Here is a 22,351-nt window from a genome sequence, read left to right on the forward strand (position 1 = left end):
ACTACACTTCCATCCGCTTGTGACAATGGGCTGTGTTCTAGTTGCTGACTGAAGAGCTGTGTCCTTTATAAAGCAAAAAATAGATTAGTAGATTTGCAATGAGCAAGGACCTGAGTGATGAAATAAATAAATAAATCTTAGAAAACGTGATTTAATGAGGTAGGAATTGCACAGCAGGCTTTTGCATTCATTCCTTTCACACACGTAGCCAAGCCAGCAGGTAGCTCGGGTGCTGCACATCATTGAGAAGAACTTGTTCTTTTGTTCTGTTGGTTAATTAAACTGAAGCAAACACGAGAAAATCAGCTGAAATTAAACAACTGCTTAACAAGTTAAGTGGTACCAATTTAGAAATTATAGTAAGAAATACATTGTAATTCCTGCTATTTATACCTCTCTTCAGAGCTGATTGTATCAGAGCCAGACTGCAGTGGTGTCCCGACAAGAGTTCCAGATCTTTACCAAGCTCTTCTAGAGAAATAAAATTTTACTGGTATTTCTTCCCTTCCTAAAGACCAATTACCTTCTAGTAGCTATAGTTCATTAGACTACTCCAGGAGAAAAACCAGTTTGCTGTTGATTAGAAGCCCGTGCTGTGAGGGTTCTTGGTAGTATTAAAGGGTAGATATATCCCTTAGCTGACTAGCAAAGGATCAGGGTACATTCTCATGTAGTGTCACTAATTGGATAGGTTGGAGACATTTTATTTTTCTAGATGAATCAGACTGTTATTACTTTTAGCTATATTACAGTAATGAGTTTCTTTCCCTGGTGCTTTGATTTGATTCAATATATGTGTTTAAAAAAAAAACCCCAAACCCAACAATCTGAAGTCCCCAACCTAAACCCCAGTTTAATCAACGTGGGAGACATTCTGCCTGCAGAGTGGTAGCCATGTTGGTAGCTTAAGGGTTAATCTCTTGTTGCTGTAATACGATTTGAGAGCAGCAGCTCAGTCTGCTTGTGTTAGCAAGATTAAAAGCAGGAGCTGCAGTGCCATTGCAAGCACTGAATGAGTGGGACTGTTGCAGAGTGAACTGTAGCTGAATTTTGTCTTTTCTTCTTGCTTTTTTTCACCAGCTCCTCCCCCCTTCGTTCCTACACTCAAGTCTGATGATGACACCTCAAATTTTGATGAACCAGAGAAGAATTCGCGGGTTTTATCCTCTACGTGCCAGTTGAACCCAGCAGGCTTCTCGGGTGAAGATTTGCCGTTTGTGGGGTTTTCATTCATCAAAACATTAGGGATCAGATCAGAGTAAGTAGGAATTATTGCTTAGGTGGATAGGACCATTGGAAAAATGCGAAGGTTTGTTGCAGTGAGGATGGTGTGTGGGGGGAAAAGCTGTTTTAACTGGCCTGTACTCTGCTTTAGGGAAACTGCCAGTTTCTGGCTTTATCTGTTGCTGCTGTGGCTTGTACATGTCCTACCGTTCTGTAATTATTTCTGGGATGAGAGGGAGGGAAAGGAATGGAATGATTGAGTCTAAACCAGTTATTGCTAAAATGGTTGTTCAAATACTTTGAATTAGTTGTTGCTGTTAACCAGGGAGCAGTAGGTGATTGCATTTCTGGTATTGCAGGTTCCTGAAAGAAGGAGAATACTGAGGAGTTCAGAGATGGAAAAAGGAGGGGGGTGGTTGTTATTTTATTGGGTCAGAGAGTGGGCACCAAGTGCTGGGGATGTGTAAGGCTTGAATCAGTGATCCACAGAAATGGAGCTCCGTAATCTGGAATGTGCAGTAATGGGTCAGTGAACAAGAGAAGGAGCTTCATGGCAGCTGACTGTGTGCCGTTCGGTCAAGTTAAATATGAAGACTGGACATTGCTGTATTGTGTGTTAAGAGACTGGAGACTCAGATGAAGTATGCAGGGTAAGTGTTTGTGGAAGGAGCTAAAGATCTGGAAAAAATAGTTTTCAATTGAAAGAAAACATGCTTTCTGAGAGAATAGAGTTGGGGAAAAAGAATAATATAAATAGTATGGTATAAAGCATTTGGTGTGGTGAGTGATTAGTTTCTGATGACAGGGCTATTGAAAAAGTACTGGTACAGTACCTTAAGTTGAGAAGTCCTTACCTCATATCATGAGGCCTCTCAGGAATGCAATGGCTTTAGCTGGGTTAGTGACTCAATGCACTAAGGTGCTGTGTTTTTGTCTCAACCATCATTTGTTGCTGCTAGTTAGTTCCAGTAATGGACTTCGTTGTCAATCTGTCTTAATGAAGTTTTCATTTTTTTGTCGTATTGGTTGTGGTAGTTGCTCTGCAGTAAGTGTGTAGCCAAACCTGGTGATACTGTTGACATCTTTGATCTTGCCCACACTGTGAATCAAGGTTATACGATGGTTATGCCAGTAATAAAAAGGGAATCTTCGGCTGTCCCTCCTCAGCAGAGTTGCTTTTATGACAAAAGAGGAAGGAAGAGAGAGGACATAAAAACCAAAACAAGTGTTCTTTTGGTGAAATGATCTAATATTGTTAGCAGAATTATAAAACACCTGGGGATAAAATCTACCTTGATTTAGAAGTGAAATAACTTAGTGTTGTCTTTTCTGCATGGGGAATTGCACTCCATCTCTCAAGGCTACATGACCGTTCATGTATCAGAAGAGGCTCGACAGTGACCATATATATATAGTAAAAATGTATATGTAATCGGGGCCCAGGACTAGAATTGAAGACAAGCGTGAGGTAAAGTCTCAGGAACAATCATGTAACTGTGCTGGAGGTGGAAGGCTGAAAAGTAATATAGATACAGCTGATTGATTGATATGCTTTCTTTGTGGAGCTAGTACCGAAAATGCGTATTGAAATTATATTTGAATTCTGGTAATAGCTGGGAGGGGGTATAATGTGCTCTGGATAAATTCTGACTGAAGTAAAATTTCTTAATGTGTAATGCTTAATGTGGCCTGTTTTTTTCCTGAGCCTGGAACAGAAAGACATCATGTACTTAATTTCCCCCAAAATAATTTTAATATAAGGAGATCTTAGTGGTTTCTTTTTTTGAATGAGATCTCGATAAATGCACTTCGATAATTTTAGCAGTAAATACTTGCATGTTGTTCTGCAAAGGTGATTTAAATATGGCAAAGAGTGTATGGAGACTTGAAGATATCTATTTTAAATAATGCGGTGACTAGTTTATTCTTAGTATCACTGCAACATTTTGTCATAAAGGTAGCTTCTTACTTATAAAATATTGTGTGGTGTATGTTTTACTTGAGGAAATAAAGGACTGTTTCTGTCCACATAAGCTTGAAAATCAAATTCTAGATGGGAAAGAGAACAGTAAATGGGGAGTAAGCTTATCTGTTGTGAACCCTGGGATGCCTTGTCTGGAAGGTTTTAAGTCATCAAGTTTATCAGTCCAGATTTTTTCTTCTTAAAATCTTTTCTCTGAAAGTCTCACCCATATGGTTGCTAAGTGATGCAGATCTGTTTTCCTGTGTCTGCAGCATGATAGCTCTAATGCCTCTAGTGCTGCTCATAGTTAGGCCAGGCAACTGCGGAGTGCCATTAATAAGGTCCTTGAAACTTTCATTGCTTTTAATTTCAGCACTGTCAAGCTACGAAGTTTAGGGTTATTCTGTTGCCCATGTTCACTGGACAGTAAGAATCCATAGCTGAGATAGGAATTTCAAATACTTAAGAAAAAAGGCAATTATGAAAAAATAGGACAGAAGAAGGATAAAAGAGTTATCTTTTTCCATTCTCCTCTTTCTCCCAACCACTTAGGCTTAGAAGGGTTCACCTAAGTCACTTAGACCTGTTGCCAGAAATTATATAGTCAGTGTATAGTTTAGAAGGGTCCATTGAGTTCAAATGTTCTGTGTGTTGCCCCATACCATGAGTTTTGGAAAGAATTTTTGACCCTATAACAAGTGTAAGATTTAACAAAAGAGCAAAAGGCATGACAATGTGTTGTAGGAAGCAATTAGGAGAAATCAAGGGCATTGCTTGTGTCATATGTTCCTGTACTAGCAAAGTGTTTGTTAAATAAATCTCCTGTGTAATTCTAAGAACTGGGATCAGGCTGCAGAGAAGGACTAGCTAACTCCTTCTCCCGTCATGGCCTCTGAATTCTTGATATGGGGAGAAATGCCTGTCTGACTGCGAATCTGGCTGCTTGTTTGGCTGTGAGTGTGTGACTGTGACAAGGTAACAGGCAACTGAGAGTTTAATTCCATTAAAAGCCAGCTCCACCTTACTTCCTGTCCCTAACTGGCTGATCTCCAGTGCTTAGAACAAGGGAGAAAAAACCATAGATGCCAGAAATATGCATCAAGTGGCGAAAGAAAATTGTTCTTGTCATTTGCAGGTGACTAGCAGAAGCCTAGTCTAGGCATAAGATAAATGCATTGTGAATCCTGGGCTAATCAAATACACCAAAATACCTAATAAAAATGAATACCTAATAAAAAAATAAATACCTAATTAAAAAATAGTTTATGTTGTAAATTTTTGCCTGCTTCTGTCCTCTCTGAGATGGGAGTAAGATGCTAAAGGGGCCTGACTACTTATGATTAACTTAGGTTAATATAAAATACTTGCTAAACCAGAACCTAGAGGTATGATTCACAGGCAAGGCCGACAGTGGGACTAGTACCTAATCTCAGTTGCTGATGTGGGTTTGGTTTGTTTTTTTTTAATTATCTATCAGAATATGTTAATGGTAATCCTAATTCTTGAACTGTGGTCTATGAGGCTTTGGTAGATGGTCCAAATATTTCTGTAAGTTCCTACGAATTGGTATTTTTCAAGATTTCTTTTTATTTATTTATTTGGTTTTGAATTTGATATGAATTAATGATTGTCATTATAGAATACTGAGAATTAAAATGGGCCATTCTTCCAAAATGAAGGATTACTGATTTCTTCCAACAGTGTATTGGGTTCTGGTAAACTCTTTCACCAAAGATAGATTAAAGAGGAAGCACAGGATGAGCATACCAAAAATATGCTTCTTCAGCTAGCTCTATTCACAGATTGATGGTATCACTGTTTGTTTTTGGTTGGTTTTTTTTTAGGCCTGAGCAAGAATTTACGAGGGGGTGGAAGGTACAGATGAGTATAATGCTAAAAAGAATAGAGCATGATGGATGGGGGATGAGATTATAGGCATGTTGTGTGGGGGCCAGGATTAGGACAGATGGTGTCAATTGTTGTGAGAAGGAAGAAGCACAGGTGAGTTGGGGGTTTATGAGAGCAGCATAAAAGGACAAAGGAGGGTATGAGGTATGATGCACGAGAGAGGTCAAGACAGGAGTTTGATACCCCAGAATCATCTTACAGCTCTTCCTGTACTAATACATTTTCCTTCTTCATCTCAGCCACATTAAGACTGGAGGAGCTTTTACACAACTAGCACCATTGCTGATAGTTCTGCTGGTTGAGGCTATTGCTGATCTAGCTGTGAAATCACTAGATAGCTGTAAGTTAACTTGTTTTTTAGTCATGCAGGCAGTGCTGCTTTTGAAAATAAATTGGCACAGCTAGTGCTGCCAGCGCTTGGTACTGTAGAATTGACTTTGGTTTTTTTTAATCTTTTATTGCAATATTCTTGTGGATGTATGCTTTTACCTTTCGTTAGTCTTTTTTTCACACTTCAGAGGGAACAGCAGAAACTGCTCTTTGTGCTAGGAGACTTGATCCAGATGTAGCAGTTAATTAAATGAAATATTCTGAGTTGGTATCAATCTGAATGATGGCTTTGCATCATGACTTTTGATGTTGGATTGTATGTGTTTAATTACTGAGAGGATGCTGACTGAGGAAGAATGTAAGTGCCCCAGCAATGTGGGTATTTTCCACCTTGTCATGCTGTGTTGAGAGCTCATATCACCATGACAAGGCTTATTAGATTAGTCAGTATTCCATTTCTCTTGATTTCCTCTGTTTGCCCCCTTTCTGATACTTTGAAGGTTGTATGGATATTCATGACGTTGTTCTAATATAATTTGTACACAGGAAAGAATTGCTGGGAAAAGGATATCTCCTAAAAACTGTGTGTCCAGTGCTAACTGTAATCAGCTTCACTTGGGGATAAGATGTACTGTTTCCATGGCAGGAAAATTGTTGTCACCAGGACATATATTTTTAAGGAATTTCTTCCTCCCTTTGGACAGGGATGAGGAAGAAAGATTGTAGTTCTAGTTTGTAGCCTTCTCTTTCCTTACAAAACTGACACCAACCCTGAGGAGCAGCTCCCTCTACAGTCACCTAATGAAATTCAAACTTTTGTCAGTGCAAGTCTCCTGTGCTCTGTCCCATTCCGTCACTCCTGGCTGAACAACGCGTCTTTGCAGAGCGCTGTGTCTTCTTGCTTGAATCTGTCCTGTTACTTCCTGTGTTGCAATGCATATGGATGCTTTAAGCTGGCTTGCTAGGAGAGGCTTTTGAAATGCAAAATGGTGCCTGTAATATTAGGCTCTGATTCTTTTAATAGCAAATAAAATAAATGAGCAAAAATAACAAATAAAATTAAACCCCTTTAGGGAGGGGAAATAGAAGCAGCCAATAAAACCAGGTCTCTGAGAACTGGCTAGAATTTTCTTAGGTAATGCCTCAAATATGAAAAGAATAAAAGTGAAAAGGTGATGGCTTATGTTGAAACTATAATTAAAAAGAAATATTGCTTTAGCGAGTACAGTTCAGACCTGTAAAGCTGAATTTTTATTATAAAAAGATTTTCAGACTTGTCTCGGTACACATTTGCAGCTATTTACATATATTTGATTAACATTTTAAAGCAGATTCCTTAGTTCTTTTTTAGTTAATGTGAGCTTTAATTTGTATTTTTAGACTGCTTTTCTCAGCTATTCATTTTTAGCCTTGTTTGTACACCCAGCTGTTACAGGATTTAATATGCATCTTCCTCAGATGGTTTCCTTTTCTCTGTAGGAGTATAGACACGCTTTATAAATTGATTTTTAAATATGATAATTTGATGGATTGGATTGATTGGACCAGGACTAAAGGAATGCTTTAAAAAGCATTCAGTTTTAGCATTTTTTTTTTATTAGTGCTAATCATATCTGCATTGTTGACATGCAGGATTCTTTGTTCTAAGTTTTTCCATATCAGGTTTCTGAAGAAATATTAATATTTGACCTTTCAAGGCAGAATTGGTGGATTTTGCCGTTTGTTTGCTAATATCAAAACAGTGTTTGTAATGACTGCTTGAGGTGGTGGTAATGAAGGTCTGTTTTGATACAGATATGTTGCTGCAGCATTTTCATAAAAATCCATGTGTCTTTTTCTTTGTGACTATCCTGCATATCTGTTTGGATTAAGGAGTAGATTTTTCTCAGAAAAATGGTGGTGATGGAATCAAACTTTCCTTGGTGTTAAGAAGAGACTGTGCTGCTGTGTGTGGGTGTATGACTATATGCAGAGAGCTGCTCAAAGCTCATTTCTCTCCATGGGGATAACTGGCTGTATACCAAACTGTGGCCAGGAGAAGCAGAAAGCAATGTGTGGGCAGACTGTATGATCTTTTATTAGCACCTTCATTGTACTTCTGCTTTTTCATCTATCAGTTAACACTCGTTCTATCATTAACTGCTTAAATATCTAGTTTGAATCATTTTTTGTGAGGGAGAATGTGATTTTTAAAATTATGGTTTGATGTGTTTGCCTAATTTTTTGGTTGCAAATTATATATTTAAGACTGCAAAACACTAAAAATATGCTCCAAAATATTGAGTGGCTTCCTATACTTTTCTAGAATGAATTTAGACTTAACAGAAACAGTAAACTTCTTAAATGTTGAGTCCCAATTAGGCAGAAAGCTTAAGAACATGTAAATATTTTCCCCAGGTTTCTGGATTCGCATTGTTTTGAATAGTACAGTTAAGTTGTGTCTGATGAAAAAATTACTTATAAGTGGAACTCTGAAGTTCTGCAGTGTGACTAATCATATTGATATTGATTGAGTTTGTAGGTATCATATGAATTGGTATAAGAAAGTTTCAATTTTGATTCACAGAAGGTAACTAAGGATATGAAACCCTTCTTCCTGTGATGCAAATTATGGCATGTTAAAGTTTTTAGAGCTTTTATGCTTTGATGGGAACTTAAAAGCCTGTTTAAAGCACAAAATATAAAGCAATTCTCTGAAAATTTGTTATCTTTCTGAATGGTTACGTTGACTTTGTTTTGTTTTTGTTACACTTATAAATCCATACAAGTTATGCAAAAATGTTGCTGTGATTTATTGTTTTGCACTCTGACATAAGCCACTGATGGAAAATATTAATATTGTAACCAGGAGTACACATGGATTATTTGATAATGATATGCTGTCATCAGGTTTTATGGTATGTTTGATCTGAAATGATGGCTGTTAGACTGTGATCGCTGCACCTGTCTTTTATCCCGGTATGAGTAAGTACCCAGTGACTTTACCAAGGCTGCATAAATGCAGATTTCTGTACCTTTTGCCTATATTCATGTGCTGTTTGGCTTTGCTCTTTTAGATCTGCTTTTTCAAGTGTGGATTCTCCAGCCAAGGTCAGCTCCATGGAAAAGAAACTTCTTCTCAAGAGCAAAGAACTCCAAGAGGTCCAGGACAAGTGTCACAAGGTATTTATTTATGCGATTGGCCATCTCCATTGCTCCAGGAATCTGCAACCACTGTATGTCCAGGGATCTGTCAGATGCTGCTGATCATCCAGACTCGTGGTGGGCAAAGTGCTTTTCCTTCAGTGAGGTGGCTTCCTGTCCAATACAAAGGGAGATGAATTTAGGCCATGCTGTTGCTCTAGATACTTTTATCTTAACAAGAAGTGGCTCTGGATTTTAAACAGTCCTTTTCTCAGCGTGACACAGACGACTGCTTCTTCCTGCAGGCCGTGCCTCTTCATGATATGCACAATTACAGCAGTACTGTTCTGAGGTTCTCTTCCTAACTCATCAGCTTCTACTTACATAACTGTTGTCATATCACTGGTTATGGTGAACATCTTGTAACAGTGGCTGTGCTCCAATAAAGGGAACCTGGTGGAGTCTTTTAAAACTTACTGCTTGTTTGAGACTTTTATGAGAGTTCGATTACTTTTCTCCCTGCTCTGTTCTGGATTTGACCATTTGCTCCTGACAAGGAGATGGGGGGAAACCATCTTCTGGTCCAGCATGGATTTGGGATAAGGTTAAAGTGACCCATCTCTGCAAGTCAGGTGAAAAATGATTGTGTCTTCTTTGCTAACTGGGGTTCGAAGAATGACTGAATATGAACAAGCAGCTTGAATGAATGGGGTGACTTAGACTTACTACTTGTCCTTAAGAAGAACTGTGCATTCCTGGAGCAGAGACAATGGTATTGGAATTTAAACACCATTTGGAGAAACATAGCTAGAAGTCTCTTGGAGACAAATTCCTTACAAACAGAGCTCTGAAAGTAGCAGTTAACAAAGCTTTTGAAGCCCCTTTTATAACTTCTTGATATTTATTGCAGATGGAGCAGGAAATGACGCGCTTGCACCGGAGAGTGTCAGAGGTGGAGGCTGTACTTAGCCAAAAGGAGGTGGAACTGAAAGCCTCTGAGACCCAGCGATCCCTCCTGGAGCAGGACCTGGCCACCTATATCACAGAATGCAGTGTGAGCCCTTACACCAGCTCTTTCAGCTCTGAAGGCCTGAAATCTGGTGGCCTTTCCCTTTCTCTTCCATCATGGCTTCAGTGGGGTATTGATGGAGAGAAAATAATATGTGAGATGATGTTTGTTGAACACGGAGCCCTCAATTGTTTGCAGAGGCTTGTTTGATAGTTTTATTCAAACTTTGTTTCATGGTCATGTGCTTAGAACATACAGGAGTACCTACTGTCCTGGTCTTGCTGAAGCTGTTTGTGCTGTTTGTCTTACTGGCTGTGCTAGAACGTGCTTGGGTTTGATTTGCAGATTTCTTAGCCAGAAGAGGATGAGGCCTAGGCAGTACCTAGAGAGAAGTCTTCAAGGACAAGTATGAGTATTAGGAAACAATGGTGTTGCCTCTGTCTGTAGTATTGTGAGTTCAGACTGATGCAGTTCCCCAGCATAGTGTCAGGGATGATGCTAGGATAGGTGCTGTTTTTCAGGTAGAATATAAAAATAAGGCTGTAAACCGATGCCTTCAAAGATCATTTGGCATTTTTCATGGGAGCTGGAATGTCTGCCCAGTTGTCCTGGCAAGATTCCACTGAGGATATTTTCATTCTGGTGAATAGTCTCTGTATTTTCGGTTGGATGTAGTATTCTGCTTCCTGTCTTGTACCAAGAACCAAAATCCAGATAGTACTCTGTTTCAAGAGGGCTGAAAAGCATTTCTGATGGGTGGATTTGTTGGGAAGTAGATCTTAAAATGGGGCTGAGTGATTTTCCTATACCAAATGCTACTAGGTAAATAAAATTCAGTTTCTATCTTTCTGTTGAAGTATAATACACAGTTGATAGGAGGACCACTGGTTTGTTAAAATTTGCAGGTAAGGTGTGTGGTGAGATACAGAGGCAGCTCTTCTGTTCTTTATAGAAGTTTAATGATGATTAAGGGATTTAACACACTGAACAGCAAGCAGAAAAATGAACAGAATTGTTAGTAACATGAAGTTGAAGGATTGTATCTAGGTTGTGTATTAATAGTGCTAGATAAAATATAGATAAATGCTGTCAATAATGGATGCCTTTTGTGATCTCTGTTTGGTTTTTGTCTGTAAACCTGATGTGAAGAAGTAAGAGTTTCAAACTAAGATTTAAGTGTAGTAAACAGTGTTTGTAGAATGGGCTGCTTCTGTCCAGATGGAAGCAGCACTGGTTGTGAATTTCTTTAGGGTTCCATCATTGGTGTCTCGTGGGTTGTTTTTTTTTTGTGTGATGCCTCACTGCAGTCAAGGCATTTGTAGAGCTAAAGATCTTTATTGTACAGCCATCTGAAAAACCAAAGACTATGTATTGAACGTTTTGCTTTCTGCAGAGCTTAAAGCGAAGCCTGGAGCAGGCAAGGATGGAGGTGTCTCAGGAAGATGATAAGGCACTACAGCTACTTCATGATATCAGAGAGCAAAGCCGAAAACTGCAAGAGATCAAAGAACAGGTATACCTGCTTCTTTGGGGAGCAGAGTGGCTGTCTACAAATAGGCACTCTTGGCGTGTTCCAGCTCTGTTGCCAAGATTATGTTTTCTGTTGGTAGGCTGTGATGACTCCCAATCTGTGAGTTTCCACATGTTTTTTTAAACAAAATGGGAAGCAACAAAATTACACTTCTGTGTATATTGCAAGTCAGCACAAACTCCAAACTTCAAGTTTTTCTAGTCCTGGAAGTACTTTATCTATAAAACCAGCTTGGGAGGAAGTTGCAATACTTTCATAATATGTTGCATTAGAAATGAACTGTCCATTTTAAATAGTCAAGTTATACAAATTTCACAACGTTAATGAATCTTCACCTGGGAGAGAACAGAGCTAGCCTTAATTTTGTGTTGGTTGCCCCGCCCCCCCCCCTTTTCTTATCTGACTATTTAAAATGCTTAATGCTCTTTCAAAGTAGACTCTGTGTTGCCTAACTGTTCTTTTCCAAATTTAATCTGTTTGCAAAGTAAATAATTTTTTTCCACCAGAAGAACGTTGAAAATTCATTAATCCATATGGTTGTTCATAAGGAAAAAAAATGTCAAATTAGATTAAAAAGTGGTGACAAATGTAGACATTTTTAGGATTTAAAATGATCTACAAGACAGAATCCATTCAGTTTTATGAATTAATAGCAACATTTGTATTGAGAAAAAGAAACTGAAATTTTCAAATGATTCTTTGCAATTATCTTTTGGTTTTCATCCTCAAAGCACTTTACAAACATTAACTGCCTAATTTCATAGTGTTTGAGACAAGAAAGCCCAGAAATCTAGGTAATAATTCTCCAGACACAAACAGCTCTTATGTAAAAAGTAATGAAATGCAAAAACAACCCTCTGGATGTAGCAGGCCTCCATAGACCTCTACAACACTCTTCTGGATGGTGGTTTTATGTAATACAAGGGATCTAAAACTCATTCCTCTGTGTTCTGGTGCTTTTTTAGCAAAGTTGCTTTAAATATTGCAATGTATTTTTGGTGATGTTAAATATCAATAGATTCTTAGGCAGTACAGATGCATGTAACAGAGGAAAGATAATGCAAGTAATTTTTAATCAAATGTTTTGTCCCAGAATCTCTTAATGTCACTTGTGAAGATTCATGATGACATGAAAATGCTGCTTAGGTCAACAAGTGAATCTGGAATATCCTGTAGACTTTCATATCTGGGGTGGTCTTCTGAAACCTATGTGCAAGAACACCACAACAAGATATGCAGAGATGTTTTTGCTGACTCATACCAGCAGGTGGATCTCAGCCATTAAATACTTGGATCATTATTTTTACGTTAGAGGGAACTGGGAGGTGAGATGAAAGAGTTCCTTTGAGTTTTGCTGTTAAAAACCTGAAGCTTGAGAGAGAATGAGTAAAATTAACAGCAAATCAGAATCTTCAAAACCCAATAATTAGATATTTGGTATTTTCAGGGCAAGACTGTAGGTTCAACCTACAGGTACTTGAATGGAAGAGAATGGTGGGTTAGTGGTTTGGGTTTATTCTTTGTTTGGAGCGTTTGGTTTTTTTTTTATTTTTAACTAAGCCTGTGTTCTGGTTGTTACTTGATGAAGACCCATATGAATGGACACCACTTGAAACAAATCAGGATCTATATTTTTTTGAAAGGCCCACTCATTTGTGTGTGGCTACCTTGATGTGATTTGCTTCAGGTATATGCTCTGAGCTTTGCCTATCCGTTAATAGGCACTTACGTACATCTTGATAGTTTTAAAATGATGACCAGTGCATATGCAAGAGGTATTGTTCTGTGTCACCTTGAATGATGTGGTCTGTTTCTTCAGACCTGATCATGAGATATAGTCAAAGATAGTCTTGCAGACATGAAGGAACAAGAAAACCTGAAATATTACTAATGATCTCTTCTTCTTTCTTTTCTCCCTCCCTGTTCTCCTCCCTTCCCAAACACTCATTTTCACAACGGCAACTGTAGTCATACCTGTAATTCCATGGTCAAGTGTTTGCTGATATAAAAGCTGAGTATTTTAGGAAGTCTTAACAAATCATGATTTCTGAGCAGAACATGTATTCCTTCAAACCATTCTGCCTTTTTAATTCACAAATGTATCTGTATGAAACAAATACTTGAGTTCATGTATGCTGACTTGTTATAAGGCTCTAATTCTTTCCAGCAAGAAAATAAGGTCATCTGCAGAGATACTAACTGGAAAGAGTAGGTCCCCTGTCTGCCTTACAAGCTGGAGAATCAATTTGGGGATTAAACACCAAAGAGCCATTCTGCCATGCTCTCTGTAACAGATAGTAAAGCAATCTGTTAAAGGCCCAGCTGCTTTAAATATCTGCATAAGCTCTCCATGTTGCTAGAGAATCATGGGCTGACATTAGGGTCAGTGTTCATGCAATCACTTGTCTAACTAAAGACAGCTGGTTGTCTGGAAGAAGTGATGACAAACCCAATTTTGTCATGAGACAGTTACTCTTTTGAATATGGGGGTAGTCAGGCATATTGCAAGATATTAAAATGGAAAGAAGGATAGACTCCTCCACTGTCAGCCCTTCATAATCTTTCCTAGCTCTGGATGTGCATGTTTTCTACTTGTTCTCAGCTTCATAAAAAATACTTTGGTTTTTTGTTTTGTGGGGTTTTTTTTTGTTTAGAGTAATTCTATAACATGTATTCTTGCAGGACTTAGTAAATGCTAAATAAACACAATTAAATTCTCTATTTCCAGAGAAGATACAAGAAGCAATCTCACAAGCTAGTCTCAGTTTGAATACCCCATCACATTGAGATAGTCAATTCAAATGTTCTTTTCTTCTCCCACCTTCCCCATCCAGATGCCCTATCTTGTAGTGTCCTGCATGGGGAATCATTATTTCTGGCCATATAGGCAAATATCTTCTATGGGCAATGGATTTTTAGACAATTTTTTAAAGTTAATATTTGATTTTAGGCTGTCTCCCATACAGAGCAATATGATCCTTCTTAACTCTGTCAAGAGAAATGACTGATGGCTAGAAACCACAGTATGCTACCCCTCTGCTTCTCCTTCTTTCCTTTTACCCAAGCTGTGCAGATCTGTGGTAATTGTCATGTTATCAGCCTGAGAATTTGTGTCTTGAGGGAGCATCTGGGCATTTAGTAGAGACATCAACTCAAAGGCACATTTCTGTTTCAGAAATTAGAAATGTAAGTAATTTTTATCATTTGTATGTAGATGTATGTGCGTGTTTCTGCAGTAAAGCCACTTTCAAAAAGTCAATATTTTGACTTTATCAGGTATTGACTTGAGAATGGCAAGACTCAAACCAGAACACCATGGATATGTTATTTTATTTAGCTCTTACTGTTTTGTTTTGTACTTTATTTTTCTTCCACATATTTTTAAATGCAGCTCTTGCCTACAATCAGTATTCTGGGATCTGCTGCTCCAGGTATTTCCCCTGCTGACTTTAAAGCGTAATCCCTTTTCATTCCGTTCCACCACAACTACAGGAATATCAAGCTCAAGTAGAAGAAATGAGGTTGATGATGAATCAATTAGAAGAGGATCTTATTTCAGCTCGCAGGCGTAGTGATCTTTATGAATCGGAGTTGAGAGAGTCCCGACTGGCAGCTGAAGAATTCAAACGTAAAGCTACTGAATGTCACAACAAATTGCAAAAGGTAGTTTAGGCTTCATGGGAGAGGAGGCTGATGCTTGCTTGAATTTCTAGCGCTGTTTTACATGCACACACACGCACATTGTGTGTGTCTCCTCTAAAGACTAGCATGGTTTGTCCAACTAAAAACATCTTTCAATTGTACACTCAATGTAATTTATACTTTGTGTAACTGCTTGTGTTTAAATTGCATAAGGTGATGACTGGATAGAAGACGAGTGTACTACAACTTTTCCTGAGACTTTTATATATTTTATATTTAAGTTACAGGTTAAAGATCAAGGAAAAAATGAAGCAGGAGAGTTGTATTCCAAATTGGAGAAGGTATGCTACTTCAGCATCCTGGAGTTTGCTTCCTGGGTCTTTCATGTTATGCACAGAAACCAAGAGTGTCTTTGGCTAGTCAGTGGCATTCACAGCCTCACGTCCTTCTCTATTTTATTTTATTTTTCTTTTCATCTTTTCTTGATGTGATTCACTGTTCTTCCTGATTTGATATAAAGCTATGTTTGGATATCCTGCTCTTAACGGCTTGTGTTCAGAAGCTAGGCAAGGATAGGCCGTTATGTGTGAGTTTGGAGTTAGGTTAGGAAGTGATACATAAGGGTTTTCTTTATGAATAAAGAACAGCAAATGAAAAGTAAAAAGAATTTTGAGTATTCTCACACTGAACAATTTACCCAGTGACCAAAATGTGAAATCAACCAGAAATTAGTAAAATGGGAGTAGATTTGCCAAGGAGCATTTTGGTGTGTGGCATTTATAGGTAGATTTCTGTGAAGTGAATTAAAATGAATACAGTATCATAAGTAGAGAGCATTTTTTTTTCTTTTTGGTTTTACACCACTTTTCCCCCCCATCTTTTTATTTAACTGTAGATCAATACAGAGCAACAGGCAAAAATCCAGGAGCTGCAGGAAAAGCTGACAAAGGTAATGTCTGGGTGGTGAAAGTGAATTTTCCACACGGTTTTCCAATGAAACCTTAATGCAGAGGAGGGGTGTGCTTTGTTTTGTCCTCAAAAATAGAATTAGTCATAGCATGGGGGATGATAAGGAAAAGGGGGTGGGAACTGGTATCTGAAATCATTGGTGTTCTCAATATGCTTTCAGCTCTTGAGACATGTCAACAGTGTTTATTTTTACAAATGAAGCTGAGTCAGATCTGGAGTAGTGTAGAGAAATTCTGATTTAAAAGGCCAGTTTGGGTGTGCCGTATATAATGCACTAGGCCCTTGCTTCTGAAGACAGGGTTCAGATGTTTTTAACTTACTAGTAAAACACATGTTGGCCTTGCTTTAGTTTCCTGGTATGTAAGCTGGAGGAAGTACTAATATCTCATGTTTGCAGTTGTGGTCAGTCTGTCACTTAAGAAGGCACTGTACAAAGAGTAAGGGAACTTCTCTTACTGGGATCTTTCAGCAGAAAAGAAAGGGGTTGTCATAATAGTCCACTGAGAGAGCTTTTCAAGCTTGGCATCTCCTGAGAGAGAGCTTTTTCAAGGGTTAGTGATCTAGAATATGAATAGGAGGCCAAAAGTATGTAGAAATAGTACTTCTCATATCTGAAACCAGTCATGTTTTAATGCCCCCTCCCCTTTTCTCCTTTCATTAATTCCAAGGAATTACCTATAGGCCAATGAGTTATTCTTCCAGTGTTTTAGTAAGAGTGTTTTGTGAGTTCTTTCCAAGAACTTGAGCTGAATTTGCGGGTAGACATTACTTCTAGTACATAGAGACAATTAGAAACTTGCAGTACAGCAAGTAAAGCATGTAGATCTCCTGCATTTTCATTTTGTTATGAAACAAAAAGGAATTATGTAACAGAAGTTAGAATTTGGGTTCCTGTACGTGTTTGTAGGTTGTCTTAATTTTAAATGGCTAGGCCAAAGTTCTGTAACAATCAGAATGTTGACCATCTCGAGGTTATGAACTTTTCACATACCAAGTTTGTCTGTGTGTGTTTTTCCTATAATACCTTTTCTTTTTTTTTTTTTTCTTTGGACCTTTAGGCTGTGAAAGCTAGCTCAGAGGCAACTGAACTTCTTCAGAATATCCGTCAAGCAAAGGAGCGAGCTGAGAAGGAGTTAGAGAAGCTGCAGAATCGGGAAGATTCTAATGAAAGCATAAAAAAGAAATTGCTTGAAGCGGAGGTGAGTGGAGAATGTCTATCCAGAGGAAATTAGTTACTGGCATGTGTCTCAGTTTAGGCACCCTCATGTGAATGACTGTGCGCAGCCTGTATTCCTGTAGTAACTATTTACAGGAAAGTGATGTGGACACTAATCCATTAAATAGCATATATTTCTCTGAAGAAAACTGAGAGGCTTCTTATTTTCAGTGAGGACTCAATAAGGACGTATGGTTACCATAAGGGATTTGAGGCATGATGGTGATTTCAAATATAAAAGACTACCATATATTGACTGCTTCAGATGATTTTTTTCCAAAAGCTACTCATTGCTTTGTGATAATGCAGAGTTGTTTAGCCTAAATGGCAGTTAATAATTGCTCTACAGGAACGGCGCCATTCTCTGGAGAATCAAGTGAAGAGATTAGAGACTGTGGAACGAAGAGAAAACCGTCTAAAGGAAGATATTCAAACTAAATCTCAACAGATTCAACAGATGGCAGAAAAAATTCTGGTGAGTAGAGGTGAAAATGAAAGATAAAGGGTAGGAGTTTGTAAGAAAAGCTAGGAAAGGAACGGAAGACATAGAATTGCATTGAGTAAGGTGGAAATTGTTGAATAAAGGGAATTGTTTCTTGTACCAGTCATACTAGAGAATGCCTAAGTGCTCAAATTCTATTTGAAGCTTTAGTTACAAAGTCACTCCTATACCTTTAGTCTTAATACTGCTTTAAAATTCTAGTTGTCTCGGTGGGAGCACTTTTAAGTCAAGTTAGTAATATTTAAATGAATTACCTAATGATTGTTTCAGAAGCGAAACATTCTCAGGACAGGATACTGCAACAATAGAAACATTGATGTCTAGTTTTTAAACTAAATTGCAAAGGAATTTAGAGGTCAGATCTACTTGAAATGCTTACATTTTGAAGCAGAGAGAAATTAGTTATCTAAACTGTCTGTCTGGGGGAAAAAAAAAGGTGATATTTGTCAGGAATCCATTTTTACCCACATATCTTCTCTGATGGCAATTTCTTGTTTCTCTCCTTGTTAAACCTATTAAATCTTTATAGCAAGTTGGTATGTCAGTCTACAGTGAACCAAGCAGAGGGTGTTTCTAATACTTTTACTTCCCTGGGACACAAGCATGGTTTCATAGCGAAATAATTATACTAATTTTGTGTTTCTCATGAGTTCTCTTTCTATGTTGCCAATATGAAAAGGAAAGACTACATTTAATTGGTAGCAATCTTGAGCATAGACACACCTGAGGAAGGCCAAAGGCCAAATGAAAATGTATAAATAATGGTATTTCGAGTCAACAGATAACCCATACTTGTTCTGGGTAATAGCTGCATAAGTGGACTTCAGCATTAGAATGTCAGAGCACTCTCAAGAAAAGTAGAATCAGCTCTTTAGCAGTGCTGATTTTTTCAAATTGTTTTGATAACATGAGTGCATGGTAAGTGGGAGACTATGGTTTTGCTGTGCAGAAAGCCAACTTTCTGTTTAGAAATAGTGTAAAACTTTGAATTGTTTCATAAGCCCTTGTGTATATTTGGGGATTGTGTCTTGGTTTTGATTACATTCTCTGTGGAAGAAAAACTGGAAGAGAATGCAGAAATATCAACTAATTGTTTTACATCATGGGATGTGTTTAGCTCTTCTTATAGATAGTTTCCATGGAGTTCTGACAGAAATTTGGAGGCACACAATAGTATTTTTATAAAAAAGTCAGTTGTTGAAGAAATAATCCTACAAAGTCTTTCCTAGTGCTCCATCTGGGAGCACAAGGTAATAGTACTCTTTTTTTTCTCCACTTCTACCCTGTTCATTGCCTCATGACTTTTGACCTTTCCTGGTATAGAAAGGTAGGAAGGGAGCTGAAGGTATAGAATTGCATAGAATAAGGTGGAAATTGTTGAATAAAGGCATTGGTTTCATGTATACTCAATTAGCAGTTCCTGAGAAATACCTGTTGATCTGCCTGTAGAGACTTGATTAAGAAGTAAGAAAACAAGTTAGAGAAGTTATTACTGCTTGAAAGTGTAGATCATTGTTAATAGCATCATAGCAAAGTTAGCACTACACAGAGAATAGTGAGCGAGAACTGGAATGGTAAGAGGTTACCTTGAGTTAGCACTACACAGAGAATAGTGAGCGAGAACTGGAATGGTAAGAGGTTACCTTTTTAAGCCCACACTGGCTGTTAAGTGCCACTGCAGAAACTGATGAAGCTTCTGCTACAGTATGAGCAGTCTGCTGGTAGCTTTGAAACTGCTGCTGCTCCGGTTGTCTGATTCTTTGCCAGGACCTGAAACGTGTGGGCTTCTGGGGGAGGTTAGTTGTCCCTCTTGTTGCTGGGAGACATATTTCAATTGCAAAAAGCAGCAATCTCCATTCCTTGCAGAAGTGTTGGGTACTAGGCACTGCAGATGACCTACTTTTGGTGAACCTCCTCTTTGATTCTCACTTCTGCAAAGAGAGGTCTGTTGCAATTACTGGAGCAAAAAAGTCTTTGTATGTTTTCAAGATGAGGAAGATCAGCAAAGAGAATATGAAAAGGCTAAAGTAGAAATATCAGGAAATTTTCAGTGATGAAGGCAGACAGAAGACCTGGATGCATCCCAGAACCTGAACCTGTCTCTGCAAGAGTCAATCCAGTGGTAGTGCATGACAGACCTGGTTCTGCCTTTTGTTCTAAGGAAATTGTTGGAATGGCAAATATGACAATGAATGAGCATAAAGTTCTAAGTTAAACTCTTGTGAGTTGCCTTGTTGAAAGGGGATTATAGGTATAATATAGTCAGACAGCAGAATGGTTCAAACTATCTGATGTGAAGTAAAGAGATTAAAAATATTCTGCTATGTTCTACCACGTATATTGCATCCTGCACTTTACAATTTCCAACCAATTTCTAAATATTTATTCTGACAACATCCGTCTGCGGAATATAGCCAAGTAAATAGTATTCCCACTCTTTGAATGTAGTATGAAAAGCAGAGACAGCAGTGCCCCATTATTGAGGCTTTCTGTGAGAAAACAAGTGAAAGACCCTGTTAAAAATAGATCTGAACTTCCTGTGATGCCACTGCAGCTATGAAGTGTTTGTAACTGCTTGTTTTCACAAAACCTCCTTGGCCCATCTTTGGGAATACTGTACTGGGAAATGGAGATTCATACTGTGGAAGTAGAAATCTTTGTCTTTAGCAGTATATCTGCTTTACAGTAGATGCATCACCAGCGATATGCAAAGCTTAAGACTGATAATGTGCAGCTCTTATAATTCTTTTTACTATGACAGCCCTGGTCTTGGGATTTTTATAATGTGAAGCCTTAAAAAAGAGAATGAATGAATGTTTGATACCTGTGTAACACATACACACAGCACTTACTACTTTGTGTTTGAATATGAATCTCTGCTGCTTTTAGGAGCTGGAAGAAAAGCACCGTGAGGCTCAGATTGCAGCACAACATCTGGAGTTGCAGCTGAAGCAGAAGGAACAATTCTATGAGGAAAAACTCAAAGTAAAAATATCTTCTTATCATCTTCCTACAAGCTTTTGTGGGTAGAACGAGTTCAGGGTAAAACAGTTGCCTTTAGGCTGTGATTGCTTTGTCTTACGAGTTGCCTTTTTGCTTACCACTACTGAAATATTCAGAGAGCTTGTGGAATCTGAATAAGTTTTTCTTCTAGTCCATGCCATTGTACTTTATCTGTCTTTAGCACTGCATTTAAACAGGTGGCATTTGAAGTCAGACCTTAGGAAGGCAGTTGTTTATTGTGATTTGACTATTGCTGACTAAATAATACTTCATGCTATTGGATCTCACATCCTGAGAAAGCTCTCGGCTCCTACTGATGATTTTCTATGACTATTCACACAGCCTACCTGCAAGTTTTAAATTCAGCAAATACTGGAGCGTTTCTGAAATTCCATCTTTTTGGAGCTGTAACATCTGCCAAGAAGCCACAGAAACCGCCCACTTTGTTTTTGTCTTTTCCAGGGTAGCATAAGACTAACAAATGGTTAGAAATAGAATCAGACACCATCTAAAATTAGGAAAAATAAATTGGGAAATAAGAGTATGTGCACTGCCTAAGGATTTTTCTAAAGAACCTGCAGTATGTCAGTCAGTAAATGCATTTTGTCAGAATCTTTGTTTCCACTAAGCATAATCTGTTTTCGGCAATTTTAATCTAGTACATTTACCTAGGACTTTAATTCTACATTTCAGCTTAAATGTAAGAGGATGTAGTATTTAAGAGGAGAAAAGAAATTTCTGTGGGAGAAATATGAAGGGGAAAAAAAGAGAAGAAAGAAGGTTTCCCAGCAGACCAAAGCATGTGGTAATCAGTAATGAGAGGAAAGTGATAGAAAGCAGGAAGATCAGAGGTAGATGTTGGGAAAGGAGAAGTGATGACATAAAAACTGGAAAAGAGGATAGCGATTAGAAAAAGAGAGCCAGTGTATTACAGGGACATATGATATAGGGTTTAGTGGGAGGAATCAGGAAGCTGGGTGAAAGAGGACATGGGATTTTTGTAACTGGAACTATAAAACATATCCTGTGGTGTCCGGGCTTTGTGCTTCTGAAATCTTGTCTTGAAGGAAATGACCTTCAGTTTAACAACTGATTTAAAGCTCTGAACATACATACATACGTAGCATGTATTTTTACATAAAGGTAACAGTTAGTTACTTCAGTCCTGTTCCTAATGAAAGGTGTTCGTGCCACAAAAAGAAGTCTTTTACTTAGCCGTTTTATTTGATGTCTCCAATGTGAAGAATTTATGGAGTCTCAGTTGCCTTCACATGCATACTTATGGAACTTACAAAATACTTCTGAGCCATATTGGTAGGGCAGCCAAAGGATGTGCACTTCCTGACTTCCTCTACTATACTATTGGGGTATAGAGTTTTTCTGTTGTCTGTTGCATTAGTATGGAATATTTCCTGAACGCAGTTTATATGAATTAAAATAATAATTAAACCGATCTACAGTATCTTCACGTCTTCATAAAATTCCATCATTAAATTCAGAGATAACTGAGGGAGTGCTCTTTTTTGGAATTTGCTCTTCCGTGGATGTCATGCAATTGCATCTTGGCTTTAATTTTGCTTGAGATATGATCAGTTGCTTGAAAAAAAATTTCTATCTTGATAATTTTCTTTCTGCTTGCCCTTTGCCCAGTGAAACAGATATAATTTAGACAAAAGAAATGTCTTCATTTAGGTGTTGGAAAATCAGATGAAGAAAGATCTTGCAGATAAGGAAGCACTTGAGAATATGCTTAGAAGACATGAAGAAGAAGCACGTGAGAAATGTAAAGTCCTGGCAGAACAGAAGGCGGTATGTATAGTTGAATTGGAAATTGAAGCATTTTAAAAGTAGCTTTCTGAGACTGATTTCAAGCATGATAATCTTGGTTTTGAGGTTTTGTAGTGCTGCTGAGCTGTTTTGAAGGAAATCCA

General features: G+C 38.1%; 1 protein-coding gene across 9 annotated transcripts in view; it reads left to right on the forward strand.

The window, feature by feature from the left end:
* Window positions 1-22,351, forward strand: part of CIT (citron rho-interacting serine/threonine kinase) — an 81,659-nt gene that overhangs the window by 23,775 nt on the left and 35,533 nt on the right. For 6 of the 9 annotated variants that reach the window (XM_080407014.1, XM_080407007.1, XM_080407008.1 and 3 more), the window contains exons 10-20: window positions 1,081-1,258; window positions 8,482-8,587; window positions 9,459-9,602; window positions 10,951-11,070; window positions 14,581-14,751; window positions 15,012-15,071; window positions 15,626-15,679; window positions 16,758-16,898; window positions 17,265-17,390; window positions 20,307-20,402; window positions 22,113-22,229. In XM_080407014.1, the coding sequence (XP_080263140.1) occupies window positions 1,081-1,258; window positions 8,482-8,587; window positions 9,459-9,602; window positions 10,951-11,070; window positions 14,581-14,751; window positions 15,012-15,071; window positions 15,626-15,679; window positions 16,758-16,898; window positions 17,265-17,390; window positions 20,307-20,402; window positions 22,113-22,229 (1,313 nt within the window). Of the gene's footprint in view, window positions 1-71; window positions 1,259-8,481; window positions 8,588-9,458; window positions 9,603-10,950; window positions 11,071-14,580; window positions 14,752-15,011; window positions 15,072-15,625; window positions 15,680-16,757; window positions 16,899-17,264; window positions 17,391-20,306; window positions 20,403-22,112; window positions 22,230-22,351 lie in introns of those variants that run through there. The other 3 variants (XM_080407010.1, XM_080407012.1, XM_080407015.1) reach the window with 2 other exon arrangements.

The sequence above is a fragment of the Falco punctatus genome (assembly GCF_963210335.1).
Source record: "Falco punctatus genome assembly, chromosome: 1".
Taxonomy (NCBI): Eukaryota; Metazoa; Chordata; class Aves; order Falconiformes; family Falconidae; genus Falco; species Falco punctatus.